Source organism: Oncorhynchus mykiss, chromosome 14, assembly GCF_057628025.1.
Source record: "Oncorhynchus mykiss isolate SJ-2025 chromosome 14, ASM5762802v1, whole genome shotgun sequence".
Lineage (NCBI taxonomy): Eukaryota > Metazoa > Chordata > Actinopteri > Salmoniformes > Salmonidae > Oncorhynchus > Oncorhynchus mykiss.
Genome location: NC_143035.1, coordinates 39,894,485 through 39,915,071, shown reverse-complemented (window position 1 = coordinate 39,915,071; position 20,587 = coordinate 39,894,485). Strand labels below are relative to the sequence as shown.

Below are 20,587 nucleotides of genomic sequence, written 5' to 3'. Positions count from 1 at the left end.
AAACAGAGGTAGAGACGAATGGAGATGGAGGTGAGGTAAACAGGTAGAGACGAATGGAGATGGAGGTGAGGTAAACAGGTAGAGACGAATGGAGATGGAGGTGAGGTAAACAGGTAGGGACGAATGGAGATGGAGGTGAGGTAAACATGTAGAGATGAATGGAGAAGGAGGTGAGGTAGACAGGTAGAGATGAATGGAGATGGAGGTGAGGTAAACATGTAGAGATGAATGGAGAAGGAGGTGAGGTAGACAGGTAGAGACGAATGGAGATGGAGGTGAGGTAGACAGGTAGAGACGAATGGAGAAGGAGGTGAGGTAGACAGGTAGAGATGAATGTAGATAGAGGTGACATAGACAGAGGTCCAGGTGAATCAGGAGACTTACAGCGCAGACGAAGCAGGTGTCGTGCCAACTGTATCCCAAGGCCTCTAGGAAGCGGTCCCCAGCATCGATCTTAAAGTCACAGCCATGACACTTAGTACCAAACATCTTCTCATAATCTGCAGGGAGAGGGAGAGGGGGAGCAGGGAAGTGGAGGAGAGAGGGGGGGGTGAGAGAGGTTAGTGATAGAAAGGAGGAGGGGAGAGGTGGGGAGAGGTTGAGAGTTACCATATTCATCAGCAAAACTTTTTTTTTCCCCTGTAAGGTTTTGGTTTTACTTTGACATCAGTGATGTTCCTGTTGCATGTGGGGAAGGGATGACATCAGTGATGTTGCTGCTGCATGTGGGGGAAGGGATGACATCAGTGATGTTCCTGTTGCATGTGGGGAAGGGATGACATCAGTGATGTTGCTGCTGCATGTGGGGGAAGGGATGACATCAGTGATGTTCCTGTTGCATGTGGGGAAGGGATGACATCAGTGATGTTGCTGCTGCATGTGGGGGAAGGGATGACATCAGTGATGTTGCATGTGGGGGAAGGGATGACATCAGTGATGTTGCTGCTGCATGTGGGGGAAGGGATGACATCAGTGATGTTGCCGCTGCATGTGGGGGAAGGGATGACATCAGTGATGTTGCTGCTGCATGTAGGGAAGGGATGACATCAGTGATGTTGCTGCTGCATGTAGGGGAAGGGATGACATCAGTGATGTTGCTGCTGCATGTGGGGGAAGGGATGACATCAGTGATGTTACTGCTGCATGTGGGGGAAGGGATGACATCAGTGATGTTGCTGCTGCATGTGGGGGAAGGGATGACATCAGTGATGTTGCTGCTGCATGTAGGGAAGGGATGACATCAGTGATGTTACTGCTGCATGTAGGGAAGGGATGACATCAGTGATGTTGCTGCTGCATGTAGGGAAGGGATGACATCAGTGATGTTGCTGCTGCATGTGGGGGAAGGGATGACATCAGTGATGTTGCTGCTGCATGTAGGGAAGGGATGACATCAGTGATGTTGCTGCTGCATGTGGGGAAGGGATGACATCAGTGATGTTGCTGCTGAAGGGATAAGGGGATAATTGCTCCACAGAATTCAATTGATTGTCGTTTTCTTTTGCCGGGATCTCCGGGACTTTGAGAAAGTGGCTTTAGAACCAGTATGTGGTGTGTGTGTGTGTGTGTGGTGTGGTGTGTGTGTGTGGTGTGGTGTGTGTGTGGTGTGGTTGTGTGGTGTGTTTGTGTGGTGTTTGTGTGGTGCTTGTGAAGTGTGTGTGTGTTGTGTGTGGTTGTGGCGTGTGTGTGAGCAGCACAATCCCAGAGAGGTACTGAGGCGGCAAAATGTTTATCAACGCTGAAGGTCTTCAAATCAAATTGTGTGTGTGTGTGTGTGTGTGTGTGTGTGTGTGTGTGTGTGTGTGTGTGTGTGTGTGTGTGTGTGTGTGTGTGTGTGTGTGTGTGGTTGTGGTGTGTGTGTGTGTGTGTGTGGTGTGAGATGTAAATGGTTTCATGGGTCATAGCACAGCAGCACAATAGAGACAGCAGGAGCACGCTCCACTTACATAAACCAATAGACAAACACATAACATAAAAGTCATCTAAGTAGATGATCTAGTAGCTGTGGACGGAGCGAGAGAGTCACTGAGACAATCTGTCCACACCAGGGACTGTGTCTAGTTTAACTCATTATTTCTCCAACCCGACAACAGTTTTCCTGTTTTGATTTTAACAAGGCAACACACACACACACACACACACACCTCTCTAAGCCTCACCTTTCTCACAGTAAGGTTCTCCCTCCTCCATATAGAAGGCCTGGTTTCTGATGGGGCTCTTACAGGCAGCACACATGAAACACTGGACATGGTAGGTCATCTTCAGAGCATGCATGATATCCTAAACGGAGGAAGGAAGGAAGGAAGGAAGGAAGGAAGGAAAGAAAGGGGGTCAGGCCTCAGCTTACAGGTACATTGTGTCCTGCTAAACTAGCATGTGGACCACATTCCACAGTATTCCCATAGATGACAGTAGACCTGTCCTGCTAAACTAGCATGTGGTCCACATTCCACAGTATTCTCATAGATGATGGAAGACCTGTCCTGCTAAACTAGCATGTGGTCCACATTCCACAGTATTCTCATAGATGACTGTAGACCTGTCCTGCTAAACTAGCATGTGGTCCACATTCCACAGTATTCTCATAGATGACGGTAGACCTGTCCTGCTAAACTAGCATGTGGTCCACATTCCACAGTGTTCTCATAGATGACGGTAGACCTGTCCTGCTAAACTAGCATGTGGTCCACATTCCACAGTATTCTCATAGATGACAGTAGACAGGACAGTAGAGATCATACCCCTATGATCATAGATGACGGTAGACAGGACAGTAGAGATCTTACCCCTATGATAATCTTCTTGCATTTGGCACAGTTGGGAGCGTAGCGGTTATCATAACACTTGGAGCAGAAGATTGAGCCTTTCTCCTCGAAGAATCCTCCCTCATCCAACATCACCTTACACTGGGAACACTGGAACTCTTCTGGGTGCCAGGACTGACCCAGAGCCACCAGGTACCGGCCCCTAGACGCCCCGCACACACACACACACACACACACAGAGACACACACACACACACACACACACAGAGACACACACACACAGAGACACACACACACACACAGAACGTAAACACCAGTTAGACAAGCCCAGCTGGGAGTAACAGAGGTTTCTAGGCACAGCTCTCTATAAAATGGAAAACAGTGATCCTACCATCACAGACATGACTTACTGGACATTAACCACTTAGCTGTCAGATGTCAGGTCATTCCAGTTTTTTAAATCTTTTTTTTTAAACAATAATGAGGTTATATAAAGTCCAAGAGTATTACCTAGTCAGGTCACATGGTCGAGGAAATCAGGGCTTTAGCAGTTCGATCCAGTAAATCTAGTCTATTATGAAATGATAGTCTATAGAGTTTATTCTCTATACAGTACACTACTTTTCCCACGTAGAACTCATGTAGGGAACAACACTTTCTATATTGACCCAATAGGGGGCAACTTTGACATTCAGGGTTTTGGTCAAACATTTTGCAATATTTAAGGAATTGGGTGTGATATATATATATATATATATATATATAACAGACAGGGGACAGTAGTAAATAAAGGCCTTGTAGTTATTAATCTAACAGACAGGGGGCAGTAGTAAATAAAGGCCTTGTAGTTATTAATCTAACAGACAGGGGGCAATATAATCATATTGTTCCCACCTAATCATCTTTTTGCAGGCTCCACAGAGAGGGGTCCTTCCGCTGTCCTCCGGTGCCTGCTGAGCCGCCTGTAGAATAGAGGAGCGGTTCTGCATGGGCGTAGGCTGGGCCGGCTGCCTGTGCTGGGTCAGAACCGTACTGGTCTTGTCTGGGGCGTAACGGTCAGCGAAACCTGGGTCAGTCACCCACGGAGGGCGCACCTTTGGACCAGAGTTGACTGGAGCCTTAGAGGCTGGGGAACCCAGTGAAATGTATCAATACAACAGACAGGGAGACTCATACAGTAGATTATAAAGGAACCATGTGACTGTATGAATGCTTATAACACGTTACAATACATTACTATGGTTATAGCTCATGTTACAATACATTACTATGCTTATAGCACATGTTACAATACATTACTATGCTTATAGCTCATGTTACAATACATTACTATGCTTATAGCTCATGTTACAATACATTACTATGCTTATAGCTCATGTTACAATACATTACTATGCTTATAGCTCATGTTACAATACATTACTATGCTTATAGCTCATGTTACAATATATTACTATGCTTATAGCACATGCTATAATGCATATTAGGGGCAGCAGGGTAGCCTAGTGGTTAGAGCGTTGGACTAGCAGCCGAAAGGTTGCAAATTCAAATCCCTGAGCTGACAAGGTACAAATCTGTCGTTCTGCCCCTAAACAAGCAGTTAACCCACTGTTCCTAGGCCGTCATTGAAATTAAGAGTTTGTTAACTGACTTGCCTAGTTAAATAAAAGGTAAAATATAATATTTTAATGCTTATAGCATGTTATAATGCATCTAGCTACTAAATAAAAGGCTTGGATTTTGTATGTTAAATTACCAACATCCCTGTCATTTGAACTCTGACCTGCAGTAACTCACCGTCAGGTTTGTCGGCTGCCTGGGTCTGGGCCTTAGCAGGTGACCGAGAGGCCTTGATGCTGGGAAGAAACACACACTTCCTTAGAAACAGGTGCTATAGGGTTACCATGGTGACTCAGAAGAGGTAGAGTGGCAGTGTCTGACATCATGTTATGAGTTTTAAAAAAAACATTTCAATCGAAGGAGCATAAATGGTAAACCATTGAGACGATTGCTCCTTAATTTCACATCTCTCTGTGCCTATACCACTACTTACAGAAAGGAAAGGTATTAGAAGGTGGACTGGGAATTTGTTGTGATCAAGTCATATTCCTCCAAACAGCACATTGACCAAAGTCTGTAGAGCAGGGGTCAGCAACAGGCCACACGGTTTTGTTTTTTTGGCCCAACAAAAATAGTAGAAGTGGAGAGGAGAGGAGAGAAGTGGAGAGGAGAGGAGAGGCGAGGAGAGAAGAGAAGGAGAGGAGAGAAGTGGAGAGGAGAGGAGAGAAGTGGAGAGGAGAGGAGAGAAGAGAAGGAGAGGAGAGAAGAGAAGGAGAGGAGAGGAGAGAAGTGGAGAGGAGAGGAGAGAAGTGGAGAGGAGAGGAGAGAAGAGAAGGAGAGGAGAGGAGAGAAGTGGAGAGGAGAGGAGAGAAGTGGAGAGGAGAGGAGAGAAGTGGAGAGGAGAGGAGAGAAGTGGAGAGGAGTGGAGAGAAGTGGAGAGGAGAGAAGAGGAGAGGAGAGAAGTGGAGAGAAGCGGAAGGAAATATAAGGAGAGAAGTGGAGAGGAGAGGAGAGAAGAGAAGGAGAGGAGAGGAGAGAAGAGAAGTGGAGAGGAGAGAAGTGGAGAGGAGAGAAGCGGAAGGAAATATAAGAGGAGAGACTGAAATGTGAACTCTGATGTGCCTTAATAACTAACTTGTATGCCACCTGTAAATACGAATAAAATGGTTAAAATTACGAGCCTATTTGGTTTAGCCCCGGAAAAAAAAGACAGGAACCTTTTCCTCTTGCCATGATTGGCTGAGATAAATGGATGGGCTGGGCATGCCGAGAGATGAGTTCGGATTGGTCGGCCATGTAACATGCTTCTGTCTAAAACATGAGCTGCTCAGTATGTGTAGATCCATCCTTGTTTGAAAGGTATAACGTTAGTCATGGAGAACAGCAAACGCGTTGCTACTACTCTCAACAACATTGCTGACCAGAATTAAGCAGGCGCTATCAACAAAAGATAGGTGGGAAAAAGTTGTGCTGGGCTATTTTCTGAAGGACGATTGTGACATGAACATTAAATCAGACTAAGGATTTAGGGTTAATAATAAAAATTAAAAAAAAAAAAATATATATATATATATATATATATATATATATATATATATATATATTAGGGCCTACTGAGTGGCGCAGCGGTCTAAGGCACTGCAGTAGTGCTAGAGGCAACAAGCCCGGGATCGACCCCAGGCTGTGTCGTGACTGGGAGTCCCATAGGGCGGAGCACAATTGGCCCAGCGTCATCAGGGTTAGGGGAGGGGCTTGGCTCATTGTGCTCTAGTGACTCCTTGTGGCGGACCTGGCGCCTGCAGGCTGATTACGGTCATCAGTTGAGCAGCGTTTCCTCCGACATCCATTTCTTTCACATGAACCATCAACTTGGACAAGTGTCTTGGTAAGAATCATTCAATAATTATAAAATATTTTTTATCTGGACACTATTTTTGACATTGCTAATACACAAGTAACCGTTTCACTGTACAGTTTACACCTTCTGTATTCAGTGTATGTGACAAATAAACTTAGATTGTATTTGATATAGTGTGTGTTTACCAGAGTTTGTAATGTGAAGAACAACAGGACCTGCACCAGGATATAGGCCAAGGACTCAGTGTATTTTTACTTTGAGTTTTTCCTTATTGTAGGCTACTAGTTACACATTTTAGTCTTGAAATCTTTGGTTGTTTACTAAAACTACTGACTGTGTTTAGCACATGGCCTGACATGTGAATCCTTAAAGAGATGGGTGGGGCTAAAGCTTCAGGGGGTGTGAACGATGCTGAATGGGTGGGGCTAAAGCTTCAGGGGGTGTGAACGATGCTGAATGGGTGGGGCTAAAGCTTCAGGGGGTGTGAACGATGCTGAATGGGTGTCGACAAAGAAGAACCCTTCACCAGATACCAAAACATTCAAGGGCCATTTTCTCATATGTGGCGTTACAAGTTCATCAACTTCGAAAGCAGAATTGTTCCTCAACTACAGTGTATGATAAACTATTTTGTACCTCCGAGTCTCTACTTTTATCCAGTGTAAAAAAAAATAAAAAAATAAATAAATAAAAAAACACTTTCAGAAACCAAATTGAGGCGGTTGGTCAAGTGTATAATTTAGGGAATCTGTCCAAGTATTTTCCTTCCCACAAAAGAGACGTGATCATGTCTCAATGTAATCAAGGTATGGCATGATTGTATTTGAAAATAATAACCTGTTTTTGGGGCTTAGTTGTGGTCAGTTTGCAGTGTACAAATTATTATAATGATGGCGATTATGTTCCGACCGACCGTCCGTCCGTCCGTCCGTCCGTCCGTCCTCGGCCGAATCAAGTCGCCTACCCCTTCTTTAGAGTCAACAGCATTTGTCTCAGTAACAGGTGTCTACAGACATCTCTGGATACAACTACCATCTCTACATACTACATTAAAATCAACTTGTAAAAACGGCAGAGAGAACTCAACATATATTACAGAGGAATGAAAGACGTAACAGTATTTGTGATCAGATAGTAGAACAGGACCAAATATCTATTTAAAATCGTTCTGGTCGTTGTCTATCCAAATGAGACACGACGTCGTTACACCTGTTACGACCGTGGTGTGAACAGTGCGATAAGTTCTGGTTTTGACACCACTACTATATTACAGACAGCTTCATTATCCAAATCATCTGTGTCTGATGTAACGTGACAAGATGCAGACTTTTCTACAGCCAGTTATCAGAGTGATGCCTACTAATATATATATACACATATACACACACACACACACACACACACACCTTCCATCTGTTTGCCAAAAGTTCAATAAAAAAAAACATTGCACATTGACGCACAACGATAGTCTAGAATCACCGAGATGATCTACTGCTCCCTTCTACGAGGTGTGCTGACTCGTGTCAAAAACCACATGGAGACTATTACATATCAGTAGGTAATATTGCATGATAGTACTATACAGTATAGTGAGTACTGCATGGTAGTACTATACAGTATAGTGAGTGCTGCATGGTAGTACTATACAGTATAGTGAGTACTGCATGATAGTACTGTACAGTATAATGAGTATTGGATGGTAGAGTACTGTACAGTATAGTGAGTACTGCATGGTAGTACTATACAGTATAGTGAGTACTGCATGGTAGTACTATACAGTATCGTGAGTACTGCATGATAGTATTGTACAGTACAATGAGTATTGGATGGAGAGTACTGTACAATATAATGAGTATTGGATGGTAGAGTACTGTAGCGTATAATGAGTATTGGATGGTAGAGTACTGTAGAGTATAATGAGTATTGCATGGTATAGTACTGTAGAGTATAATGAGTATTGCATGGTATAGTACTGCACAGTATAATGAGTATTGATGGTACAGTACTGTACTGTATAATGAGTATTGCATGGAATAGTACTATACAGTATAATGAGTATTGCATGGTATAGTATTGTACAGTATAGTGAGTATTGGATGGTAGAGTATTGTAGAGTGTAATGAGTATCGGATGGTGGAGTATAGTGAGTACTTCATGGTAAAGTATACTGGTAGAGTATCGCAGAGGGTTAGGGTTAGTATAGTATTGCGTAGTATAGTATTGCATGGTAGAGTATAGTATTGCATGGTAGAGTATAGTATTGCAGAGTACAGTATTGCAGAGTGCAGTATAGTGGAGTAGAGTACAGTATAGTGGAGTAGAGTGCAGTATAGTGGAGTAGAGTACAGTATAGTGGAGTAGAGTACAGTATAGTGGAGTAGAGTGCAGTATAGTGCAGTAGAGTAGAGTGCAGTATAGTGGAGTGGAGTATAGTGGAGTGCAGTATAGTGGAGTGGAGTATAGTGGAGTATAGTGGAGTGGAGTGCAGTATAGTGGAGTATAGTGGAGTGCAGTATAGTGGGGTATAGTGGAGTAGAGTACAGTATAGTGGAGTAGAGTGCAGTATAGTGGAGTGCAGTATAGTGGAGCGGAGTATAGTGGAGTAGAGTGCAGTATAGTGGAGTGGAGTATAGTGGAGTAGAGTACAGTATAGTGGAGTAGAGTGTGGTATAGTGGAGTAGAGTATAGTGGAGTAGAGTACAGTATAGTGGAGTAGAGTGCGGTATAGTGGAGTATAGTGGAGTGCAGTATAGTGGAGTGGAGTATAGTGGAGTAGAGTAGAGTATAGTGGAGTAGAGTGCAGTATAGTGGAGTAGAGTGCAGTATAGTGGAGTAGAGTGCAGTATAGTGGAGTAGAGTGCAGTATAGGGCAGTAGAGTAGCGTGCAGTAGAGTAGAGTGCAGTATAGTGCAGTATAGGGCAGTAGAGTAGAGTGCAGTAGAGTAGAGTAGAGTGCAGTATTGTGGAGTGCAGTATAGTGGTGTAGAGTGGAGTGCAGTATAGTGCAGTATAGTGGAGTAGAGTGCAGTATAGCGGAGTACAGTATAGTGCAGTAGAGTAGAGTAGAGTGCAGTATAGTGGTGTAGAGTGCAGTATAGTGGAGTAGAGTGCAGTATTGTGGAGTAGAGTGCAGTATAGTGGAGTAGAGTGCAGTAGAGTGCAGTATAGCGGAGTGCAGTATAGTAGAGTAGAGTGCAGTATAGTGGTGTAGAGTGCAGTATAGTGGAGTAGAGTGCAGTATAGTGGAGTAGAGTGCAGTAGAGTGCAGTATAGCGGAGTGCAGTATAGTGCAGTAGAGTAGAGTAGAGTGCAGTATAGTGGTGTAGAGTGCAGTATAGTGGAGTGCAGTATAGTGCAGTAGAGTAGAGTAGAGTGCAGTAGAGTAGAGTATAGTGCAGTAGAGTGCAGTATAGCGGAGTGCAGTATAGTGCAGTAGAGTAGAGTAGAGTGCAGTATAGTAGAGTAGAGTGCAGTATAGTGGAGTAGAGTGCAGTATAGTGGAGTAGAGTGCAGTAGAGTGCAGTATAGCGGAGTGCAGTATAGTGCAGTAGAGTAGAGTAGAGTGCAGTATAGTGGTGTAGAGTGCAGTATAGTGGAGTAGAGTGCAGTAGAGTGCAGTATAGCGGAGTGCAGTATAGTGCAGTAGAGTAGAGTAGAGTGCAGTATAGTGGTGTAGAGTGCAGTATAGTGGAGTAGAGTAGAGTAGAGTGCAGTATAGTGGTGTAGAGTGCAGTATAGTGGAGTAGAGTGCAGTAGAGTGCAGTATAGCGGAGTGCAGTATAGTGCAGTAGAGTAGAGTAGAGTGCAGTATAGTGGAGTAGAGTGCAGTATAGTGGAGTAGAGTGCAGTATAGTGGTGTAGAGTGCAGTATAGTGGAGTAGAGTAGAGTAGAGTGCAGTATAGTGGTGTAGAGTGCAGTATAGTGGAGTAGAGTGCAGTAGAGTGCAGTATAGCGGAGTGCAGTATAGTGCAGTAGAGTAGAGTAGAGTGCAGTATAGTGGAGTAGAGTGCAGTATAGTGGAGTAGAGTGCAGTAGAGTGCAGTATAGTGGAGTAGAGTGCAGTAAAGGAAGCAGAGAAAGATAAATGACAAATAGGAGGAGGTGTTTTCAGAAGTTTTATGAGGACATCAGTACAAGATATATTTATCGTTCTCATCAAGAGGGAGGGGTCTAAAGAACAAAGGGAGAGTTCAGAAAACAGAGAAAAAGAGAGAGCAGAACTCAGAGCTAAACTCAGAGCTAAGAACAGAGCTAAGAACAGAGCTAAGAACAGAGCTAAGAACAGAGCTAAGAACGAGTTTACAGATCAACAGGAGATGAACTAGAACTACAGAATCAGAATAAAGAATGGAACAGGAAGAACAGCGCTGTTCCAACAGCTGTCCGCCCCCCTCCCTGTTTAGATAACTCTGAATAACACATTTTAATAGGAAGAACAACGCTGTTCCAACAGCTGTCCGCCCCCCCCTCCCTGTTTAGATAACTCTGAGTAACAGTTTAATAGGAGGAACAGAACAACAAAGCAGACTGGGGTCCGATACATTCGTCAAATACTGTAGAAGTCTTGAGGTGGACTTGATTTGGATTGTTCCGGGACAATGGGACCAATAGAACAGTCCCGAAATGCAAATTCCCCCCCACCCGTACCTCAGGATTTTGATCAATCAATCAATCAATCAATCAATCAATCGTATTTGACGTATGTGCCCCAGGTCTGTTACACACAAGGTGATCCACAAGATGTTATCAACACTAACTCCTAGTCAAGGAGAAGAAGGGAATCTGACAGTCAGACAGGCTCAGTATGCAATGGTTCCACGTATGGCTTAGTGATCATAGATTCCTCTATTTTATATATATCTTTTTAACTTGTTTTTTCTTCCTCCTCTGTATGTCTGGGGTGTGTGTGTTGTCGTCTGGGGTGTGTGTGTGTGTGTGTGTTGTCGTCTGGGGTGTGTGTGTGTGTTGTCGTCTGGGGTGTGTGTGTGTGTGTGTGTTGTTGTCTGGGGTGTGTCGTCTGGGGTGTGTCTGTGTGTGTGTGTTGTGTCGTCTGGGGTGTGTGTGTGTGTGTGTTGTCGTCTGGGGTGTGTGTGTGTGTGTGTGTGTGTGTGTGTGTTGTCGTCTGGGGTGTGTGTGTGTGTGTTGTCGTCTGGGGTGTGTGTGTGTGTGTGTGTGTGTGTGTCGTCGTCTGGTGTGTGTGTGTGTGTTGTCGTCTGGATAATCGGACTATTGTCGTTTTAGTCGTTGTCGTCGTTCTGATGGCTATCGATCGCTAGGGCTCCGGCCCGGCCCTGCATGTTGCCGTGGTGATGCTCAGGACTTGATGTTGAGAGCGCGTGCGGACCTCTCGTGGTGCCAGTCCCTCAGACGGGCGTAACGGGGGCTCTGAATCTCTGTAAGGAACTTTTCCCTAACCACCCGAGAGAGAAGAGAAGAGACAGGAAATGAAGAAAGACAGAGACAATTCACGAAGCAGTGGGAAAACTACATCACAACTCAATACAGGGACAGAAAATCTACTAAAGTGGTCCTGAAACAACACCTGTATAACTCACACACCAAACCACCTGTATAACACACCAAACCACCTGTATAATTCACACACTCACCAAACCACCTGTATAACTCACACACCAAACCACATGTTGAAGCTTAAAGATGGCTGTAACACAGACTATGCCAGAGTCAGCTGTAGACATCACACACAGGCATAGTTATATATATATTATATAGCTTTATAAACACACAGGTTTTATAAACACACAGGCTTTATAAACACACAGGCTTTATAAACACACAGGCTGTTTACCTGGCCCTCTTCATTGTCTCATCGTCTGGGTCCTGCACTGAGAGAGCCAAGGGGAAACACAGTATCAGAACGCCCAAAGGACATTGTCCACATCACTCACTCTCCCCCTCTCGACCACTGACAACCCCCCCCCCCCTCCCTCACCCTCTCCGACCTCGCTCCCTCACCCTCTCCGACCTCGCTCCCTCACCCTCTCCGACCTCGCTCCCTCACCCTCTCCGACCTCGCTCCCTCACCCTCTCCGACCTCGCTCCCTCACCCTCTCCGACCTCGCTCTCTCACCCTCTCCGAACCTCGCTCTCTCACCCTCTCCGAACCTCGCTCTCTCACCCTCTCCGACCTCGCTCTCTCACCGACTTACTGTAGTCGGTGCCTGTGAGCTGGGCCAGCATACGGAAGGAGCGGGACTGGGTAGTGCCTGTGCGGGGCTGCCAATCCTGAGTGTCCTCGATCAGCCTCTTCTTGCTGCGGTCGTTGGGGATGAACATGGGGATGCCATCCACCCGCAGACCATGCCTAGTACACACCCCAACGTCACCACAACGTTAATATAACGTTAAACGGACCATGCACAGTACACGCTCAACGTTCCAACAACGTTAACATAACAAACCGTGCCTACACACAGACATGACGTTATCACGTGGTTGAAACCACCATGACGTGAACCCAGCGACGTGTATCCCCGGTCAAAAGTAGTGCACTACATATGGGATAGGGTGCCATTTTGGATGCATCCCATGTCATATTCAACCGACATGAAATACCAGTCAAAAGTTTTGGACACACTTACTCAATCAACAGGTTCTCTTTATTTAAAAAAAAAGTGTTTAAGATTCTTCAAAGTAGCTACTCTTTGCCTTGATGAATACTTTGCACACTCTTGGCATTCTCTCAACCAGCTTCACCTGGAATGCTTTTCCAACAGTCTTGAAGGAGTTCCCACATATGCTGAGCACTTGTTGGGTGAGACTCAACTTGAGAAGGTGGTAAATTACATTTTAATGGCATCAGACCAAGGCTCTGCATCTGTCCTCGTGCTCCTAGACCTTAGTGCTGCTTTTGATACCATCGATCACCACATTCTTTTGGAGAGATTGGAAACCCAAATTGGTCTACACGGACAAGTTCTGACCTGGTTTAGATCTTATCTGTTGGAAAGATATCAGTTTGTCTCTGTGAATGGCTTGTCCTCTGACAAATCAACTGTACATTTCGGTGTTCCTCAAAGTTCCGTTTTAGGACCACTATTGTTTTCACTATATATTTTACCTCTTGGGGATGTCATTTGAAAACATAATAACTTTCACTGCTATGCGGATGACACACAGCTGTACATTTCAATGAAACATGGCGAAGCCCCAAAATTGCCCTCACTAGAAGCATGTGTCTCAGACATAAGGAAGTGGATGGCTGCAAACTTTCTACTTTTAAACTCGGACAAAACAGAGATGCTTGTTCTAGGTCCCAAGAAACAAAGAGATCTTCTGTTGAATCTGACAAATAATCTTAATGGTTGTACAGTCGTCTCAAATAAAACTGTGAAGGACTTCGGCGTTACTCTGGACCCTGATCTCGCTTTTGAAGAACATATCAAGACTGTTTCAAGGACAACTTTTTTCCATCTACGTAACACTGCAAAAATCAGAAACTTTCTGTCCAAAAATGGAGAAAAATTCATCCATGCTTTTGTCACTTCTAGGTTAGACCACTGCAATGCTCTACTTTCCGGCTACCTGGATAAAGCACAAAATAAACTTCAGTTAGTGCTAAATACGGCTGCTAGAATCCTGACTAGAACCAAAAAATTGGATCATATTACTCCAGTGCTAGCCTCCCTACACTGGCTTCCTGTCAAGGCAAGGGCTGATTTCAAGGTTTTACTGCTAACCTACAAAGCATTACATGGACCTCTCTCTCTGATTTGGTCCTGCCGTACATACCTACACGTACGCTACGGTCACAAGACGCAGGCCTCCTAATTGTCCCTAGAATTTCTAAGCAAACAGCTGGAGGCAGGGCTTTCTCCTATAGAGCTCCATTTTTATGGAATGGTCTGCCTACCCATGTGAGAGACGCAAACTCGGTCTCAACCTTTAAGTGTTTACTGAATACTCATCTCTTCAGTGGGTCATATGATTGAGTGTAGTCTGGCCCAGGAGTGTGAAGGTGAACGGAAAGGCTCTGGAGCAACGAACCGCCCTTGCTGTCTCTGCCTGGCCGGTTCCCCTCTTTCCACTGGGATTCTCTGCCTCTAACCCTATTACAGGGGCTGAGTCACTGGCTTACTAGGGCTCTTTCATACCGTCCCTAGGAGGGGTGCGTCACTTGAGTGGGTTGAGTCACTGATGTGATCTTCCTGTCTAGGTTGGCGCCCCCCCCTTGGGTTGTGCCGTGGCGGAGATCTTTGTGGGCTATACTCGGCCTTGTCTCAGGTTGGTAAGTTGGTGGTTGAAGATATCCCTCTAGTGGTGTGGGGGCTGTGCTTTGGCAAAGTGGGTGGGATTATATCCTTCCTGTTTGGCCCTGTCCGGGGGTGTCATCGAATGGGGCCACAGTGTCTCCTGACCCCTCCTGTCTCAGCCTCCAGTATTTATGCTGCAGTAGTTTGTGTGTCGGGGGGCTAGGGTCAGTTTGTTATATCTGGAGTACTTCTCCTGTCCTATCCGGTGTCCTGTGTGAATTTAAGTATGCTCTCTCTAATTCTCTTTCTCTCTTTCTCTCGGAGGACCTGAGCCCTAGGACCATGCCTCAGGAATACCTGACATGATGACTCCTTGCTGTCCCCAGTCCACCTGGCCGTGCTGCTGCTCCAGTTTCAACTGTTCTGCCTGTGATTATTCTTATTTGACCATGCTGGTAATTTATGAACGTTTGAACATCTTGGCCATGTTCTGTTATAATCTTCACCCGGCACAACCAGAAGAGGACTGGCCACCCCACATAGCCTGGTTCCTCTCTAGGTTTCTTCCTAGGTTTTGGCCTTTCTAGGGAGCTTTTCCTAGCCACCGTGCTTCTACACCTGCATTGCTTGCTGTTTGGGGTTTTAGGCTGGGTTTCTGTACAGCACTTTGAGATATCAGCTGATGTACGAAGGGCTATATAAATAAATTTGATTTGACTTCACTCTGCAGTCCAACTCATCCCAAACCATCTCAATTGGGTTGAGGTTTGGTGATTGTGGAGGCCAGGTCATCTGATGCAGCACGCCATCACTCTCCTTCTTGGTCAAATAGCCCTTACACAGCCTGGAGGTGTGTTGGATCATTGTCCTGTTGAAAAACACATGATAGTCCCACTAAGTGCAAACCAGATGGGAAGGTGTATCACTGCAGAATGCTGTGGCAGCCATGCTGGTTAAGTGTTCCTTGAATTATAAATACAATCACTGACAGTTTCACCAGCAAAGCACCCCCACACCTCCTCCTCCATGCTTCACGGTGGGTACCACACATGCAGAGATCATCTGTTCACCTACTACTCTGCATCTCACAGACACGGCGTTTAGAACCAAAAATATCACATTTGGACTCATCAGACCAAAGGACAGATATCCACCGGTCTAATGTCCATTGCTCATGTTTCTTGGCCCAAGCAAGTCTCTTCTTCTTGTTGGTGTCCTTTAGTAGTGGTTTCTTTACAGTATTTTGACCATGAAGGCCTGATTCAATCTGTCTCCTCTGAACAGTTGATTTGGGCTGCAATTTCTGAGTCTGGTAACTCCAATGAACTTTTCCTCTGCATCAGAGGTAACTCTGGGTCTTCCTTTCCTGTGGCGGGCCTCATGAGAGCCAGTTTCATCATAGCGCTTGATGGTTTTTGCAGCTGCACTTGAAGAAACTTTCAAAGTTCTTGAAATTGACTTACTTAAAGTAATGACGGACTGTCATTTCTCTTTGTTTATTTGAGCTGTTCTTGCCATTATATGGCCTTGCTCTTAAACCCAATAGGTCTATATTCTGTATACCAACCCTACCTTGCCACAACACAACTGATTGGCTCAAACGCATTAAGGAAAGAAATTCCACGAATTAACTTTTAACAAGGCACACCTGTTAATTGAAATGCATTCCAGGTGACTACCTCATGAAGCTGGTTGGGAGAATGCCAAGAGTGTGCAAAGGTGTCATCAAGGCAAAGGGTGGTTACTTTGAAGAATCTCAAATATAAAACATATTTGGATTATTTTACATTTTTTTGGTTACTACATGATTCCATATGTGTTATTTCATGGTTTTGATGTCTTCACTATTATTCTACAATGTAGAAAATAGTAAAAAATAAATAAAAACCCTTGAGTAGGTGTGTCCAAACTTTTGACTGGTACTGTATGTCCTCCAATATGTCCTCTGACACCGTGTCAATGTGTCCCCTCTGACACCGTGTCAATGTGTCCCCTCTGACACCGTGTCAATGTGTCCCCTCTGACACCGTGTCAATGTGTCCCCCCTGACACCGTGTCAATGTGTCCCCCCTGACACCGTGTCAATGTGTCCTCCCTGACACCGTGTCAGTGTGTCCCCTCTGACATGGCTGTCTGACACCGTGTCAATATGTCCCCCCTGACACCGTGTCAATATGTCCCCCCTGACAACGTGTCAATATGTCCTCTCTAACATGGCTGTCTAGTGACCAGCGGTCAAACAGGCTGGACCATAATGCATCTGTCTCTTACTTCTCGTGTTGGTAATTCTGGTGGTCATACAAAGGCTGATCCTCTCTGTAGGCGGGGAGGAGGAAGGAGGGAGGGAGGAAGAGGGAGGTAGGGAGGAAGGAAGAAGGGAGGGAGGGAGGGAGGGAGGGAGGAAGAAGGGAGGGAGGGAGGAAGAAGGGAGGGAGGGAGGAAGAAGGGAGGGAGGGAAGGGAGGAAGGAAGGAAGGAAGGAAGGAAGGAAGGAAGGAAGGAAGGAAGGAAGGAAGGAAGGAAGGAAGGAAGGAAGGAAGGAAGGAAGGAAGGAAGGAAGGAAGGAAGGAAGGAAGGAAGGGAGGGAGGGAGGGAGGGAGGGAGAATGGTAGGAGGAAGAGGGAGACGGAATGGACAGAATGGACAAGAAATTACACAAGAAAGAGAGAAATACTGTTAGATGAAGAATTCTGAAGAATGATCACTGATTAGTCAATGATTAATGAACTTATGTTACTGTTACTACTGGTAAGAGAAAGACCTTCACTAATCATCACTAACCACTAGTTCAGATACTGACAGGAAAACTAACATTTAACATTCAAGTAAAAAGGAAGTAGAAAGAGAGTTTACTGACTTCTCATCCATCTGCGGGGTGAAAGAAGAGAAGAAGAGAGAAGGAGATGGGGGGGGGGGGGGTCAGTTTGGAAGAACAAAAACAACAATAGTTGCAGAGAACAGTCAACAGCGAGGAGACAGAGATGCAGAGTATCGTGCAGTGGGGTGAAAACACACACAGGCTTTCATTGTTGACGGGTTCTGTCAGAGAGACGCACAGCACGGGGCGTTCTGACGACGCAGACTCAGTGACTGTCACACAAAAAAACTCGCAGGCAGGCTGTGTGACAGTCACCCGGAGTCCTCATCTTCCTCTCACTGATCTACAACAGATCCGGGTTCAAGTTGATGGCTGTATTGACTGATTACCTCACTGCTAAAACAATTTATTTATTTCACCTTTGTTCAACTAGGTAAGGTCATTGAAAACACATTCTTTGACAATAATTATCTGGCCCACATATTTATTCCATCAAATGGTGTAAAATTCCCATATTTATGCGCAGAACCGAACTTATTTACGACCAACCGGAAAGTCAAATACAGTGGGGATTATTCCCTTGACTTGTTCGACATGTTGTGATGTTACTTATTATACAAACAACTAAAACTCCTCCAGTCTACACAGAATACCCCATCAATGTATAAAAAAACAAAAAACAGAAACACCTTATTTACATAAGTATTCAGACCCTTTGCTATGAGACTCGAAAATTGAGCTAAGGTACTTCCTGTTTCCATTGATCATCCTTGAGATGTTTCTACAACTTGTGGTAAAATTCAATTGATTGGACATGATATGGAAAGGCACAAACTTGTTTATATAAAGTCCCAAAGTTGACAGTGCATGTCAGAGCAAAAAAAAAAAAAAAAAACTATGAGGGCGAAGGAAATTGTCCGTAGAGCTCCGAGACAGATGTGGCGAGGCACAGAAGGGTACAAAAACATTTCTGCAGCATTGAAGGTCCCAAAGAACCCAGTGGCATCCATCATTCTGAAATGGAAGAAGTTTGGAATCACCAAGACTCTTCCTAGAGCTGGCCGCAACGGCCAAACTGAGCAATCGGGGAGAAAGGCCTTGGTCAGGGAGGTGACCAAGAACCCGATGGTCACTCTGTCAGAGCTCTATAGAGTTCCTTTAAAAAGGCACATGACAGCCCCGCTTGGAGTTTGCCATCTCAGACAATGAGAAACAAGATTCTCTGGTCTGATGAAAGCAAGATTGAACTCGTTGGCTTGAATGCCAAGCGTCACGCCTGGAGCAAACCTGGCACCATCCCTACGGTGAAGCACTGTGGTGGCAGAATCATGCTGTGGGGATGTTTTTCAGCGTCAGAGACTGGGAGACTAGGCAGGATCGAAGGAAAGAGGAACAGAGAAAAGTACAGAGTGATGCTTGATGAAAACCTACTCCAGAGCGCTCAGGACCTCAGACTGGGGCGAAGGTTCACCTTCCAACAGGACAACAACTCTAAGCACACAGCCAAGTCAACGCAGGAGTGGCTTCGGGACAAGTCTCTGAATGTCCATGAGTGGCCCAGCCAGAGTCCGGACTTGAACCCGATCGTACATCTCTGGAGAGACCTGAAAACAGCTGTACAGCTCCCCATCCAACCTGACAGAGCTTGAGAGGATCTGCAGAGAAGAATGGGAGAAACTCCCCAAATACAGGTGTGCACAGCTTGCATCACCCAAGAAGACTCAAGGCTGTAATCACTGGTGCTTCAACAAAGGGTCTGAATACTTATGTAAATGTGATATTTAATTTAATTTTTAATAAATTAGCAAACATTTCTAAAAACCTGTTTTTGTGGTTATGGGGTATTATTGTGTGTTGATTGAGAAAAACAAAATTATTTTTATCAATTTTCGAATAAGGCTATAACATAAAAACTAGAAAAAGTCAAGGGGTCTGAATACTTCCCGAAGGCCCTGTATATCCATTGCGTACACACTTCAATAACGACACAGTAATACGGTTGTGCAATTGGACGGATTCATCATGACAGCAGGGGAACCTCTGTACAAATACACCAGACCTGCTAGTATACAACATGCCTAGACATCGGACACATTCCCTGCTTTGTTCTGTATCACCCAGCCTTGCCAAACTAGCTAGTACGCCCATAGACTGGATAACTACTGTTATAGTGGATAGACCTCAAATTCAACCTGTTCTCCTGAAGAATGAATACCTTCTAGTGAAAAGACCTCAAATTCAACCTGTTCCTCTGTAAAAAAAAAAAAATCCCTTCCAGCAGGGTTGGAATATATTCCATGAATGTTGTTTTGGGGGGGAGAACATCGTTTGCATCCATTAACTAGCCTAGCTTTTGTTTCCTGACCAGCACTGTCCCAGAGTCCGACCTCGTTCTGGAGCGGCTGGGGGGCAAGACAAAACTACACCAGTATCATAGTTTACATATCGGTGAATCGCTGATACATATGAAATAGGTGTGATAGTGTAGTCAATGTGTAAAAACCTACATCAAAACATTTCATAGTCAGTTTCTGATTGGTCAACAAGCTTATTTGATGCGTTTAAATAGTGTTATTTTGACGTCCATCTTTTTTCTTTACATACAAAAGACCCGAACGAACGGCAGTCCATAAAACCCTGCCCTTTAGCAAGTCACAGATTAGACCTGAACTGGAACGGCAGTCCATACAACCCTGCCCTCTAGCAAGTCACAGATTAGACCTGAACAGCAGTCCATACAACCCTGCCCTCTAGCAAATCACAGATTAGACCTGAACAGCAGTCCATACAACCCTGCCCTCTAGCAAGTCACAGATTAGACCTGAACAGCAGTCCATACAACCCTGCCCCTTAGCAAGTCACAGATTAGACCTGAACAGCAGTCCATACAACCCTGCCCTTTAGCAAGTCACAGATTAGACCTGAACGGCAGTCCATACAACCCTGCCCTTTAGCAAGTCACAGATTAGACCTGAACGGCAGTCCATACAACCCTGCCCTCTAGCAAGTCACAGATTAGACCTGAACAGCAGTCCATACAACCCTGCCCTTTAGCAAGTCACAGATTAGACCTGAACGGCAGTCCATAAAACCCTGCCCTTTAGCAAATCACAGATTAGACCTGAACGGCAGTCCATACAACCCTGCCCTCTAGCAAGTCACAGATAAGACCTGAACTGGAACGGCAGTCCATACAACCCTGCCCCTTAGCAAGTCACAGATTAGACCTGAACCGGAACGACAGTCCATACAACCCTGCCCCTTAGCAAATCACAGATTAGACCTGAACGACAGTCCATACAACCCTGCCCCTTAGCAAATCACAGATTAGACCTGAACGGGAACGGCAGTCCATACAACCCTGCCCTCTAGC

At 45.1% G+C, this 20,587-nt stretch overlaps 1 protein-coding gene across 5 annotated transcripts in view; it reads right to left on the bottom strand.

Annotated features, from left to right (window-relative positions):
• LOC110487794 (PDZ and LIM domain protein 7) overlaps positions 1 to 20,587 on the bottom strand; it is an 83,559-nt gene that overhangs the window by 9,317 nt on the left and 53,655 nt on the right. For 2 of the 5 annotated variants that reach the window (XM_036943536.2, XM_036943537.2), the window contains exons 6-10: positions 4,563 to 4,621; positions 3,660 to 3,891; positions 2,787 to 2,967; positions 2,160 to 2,280; positions 385 to 500 (exon numbers count right to left, since the gene is read on the bottom strand). In XM_036943536.2, the coding sequence (XP_036799431.2) occupies positions 385 to 500; positions 2,160 to 2,280; positions 2,787 to 2,967; positions 3,660 to 3,891; positions 4,563 to 4,621 (709 nt within the window). Of the gene's footprint in view, positions 1 to 384; positions 501 to 2,159; positions 2,281 to 2,786; positions 2,968 to 3,659; positions 3,892 to 4,562; positions 4,622 to 10,286; positions 11,595 to 11,993; positions 12,031 to 12,354; positions 12,510 to 16,668; positions 16,714 to 17,253; positions 17,265 to 20,587 lie in introns of those variants that run through there. The other 3 variants (XM_090198917.1, XM_090198918.1, XM_090198919.1) reach the window with 2 other exon arrangements.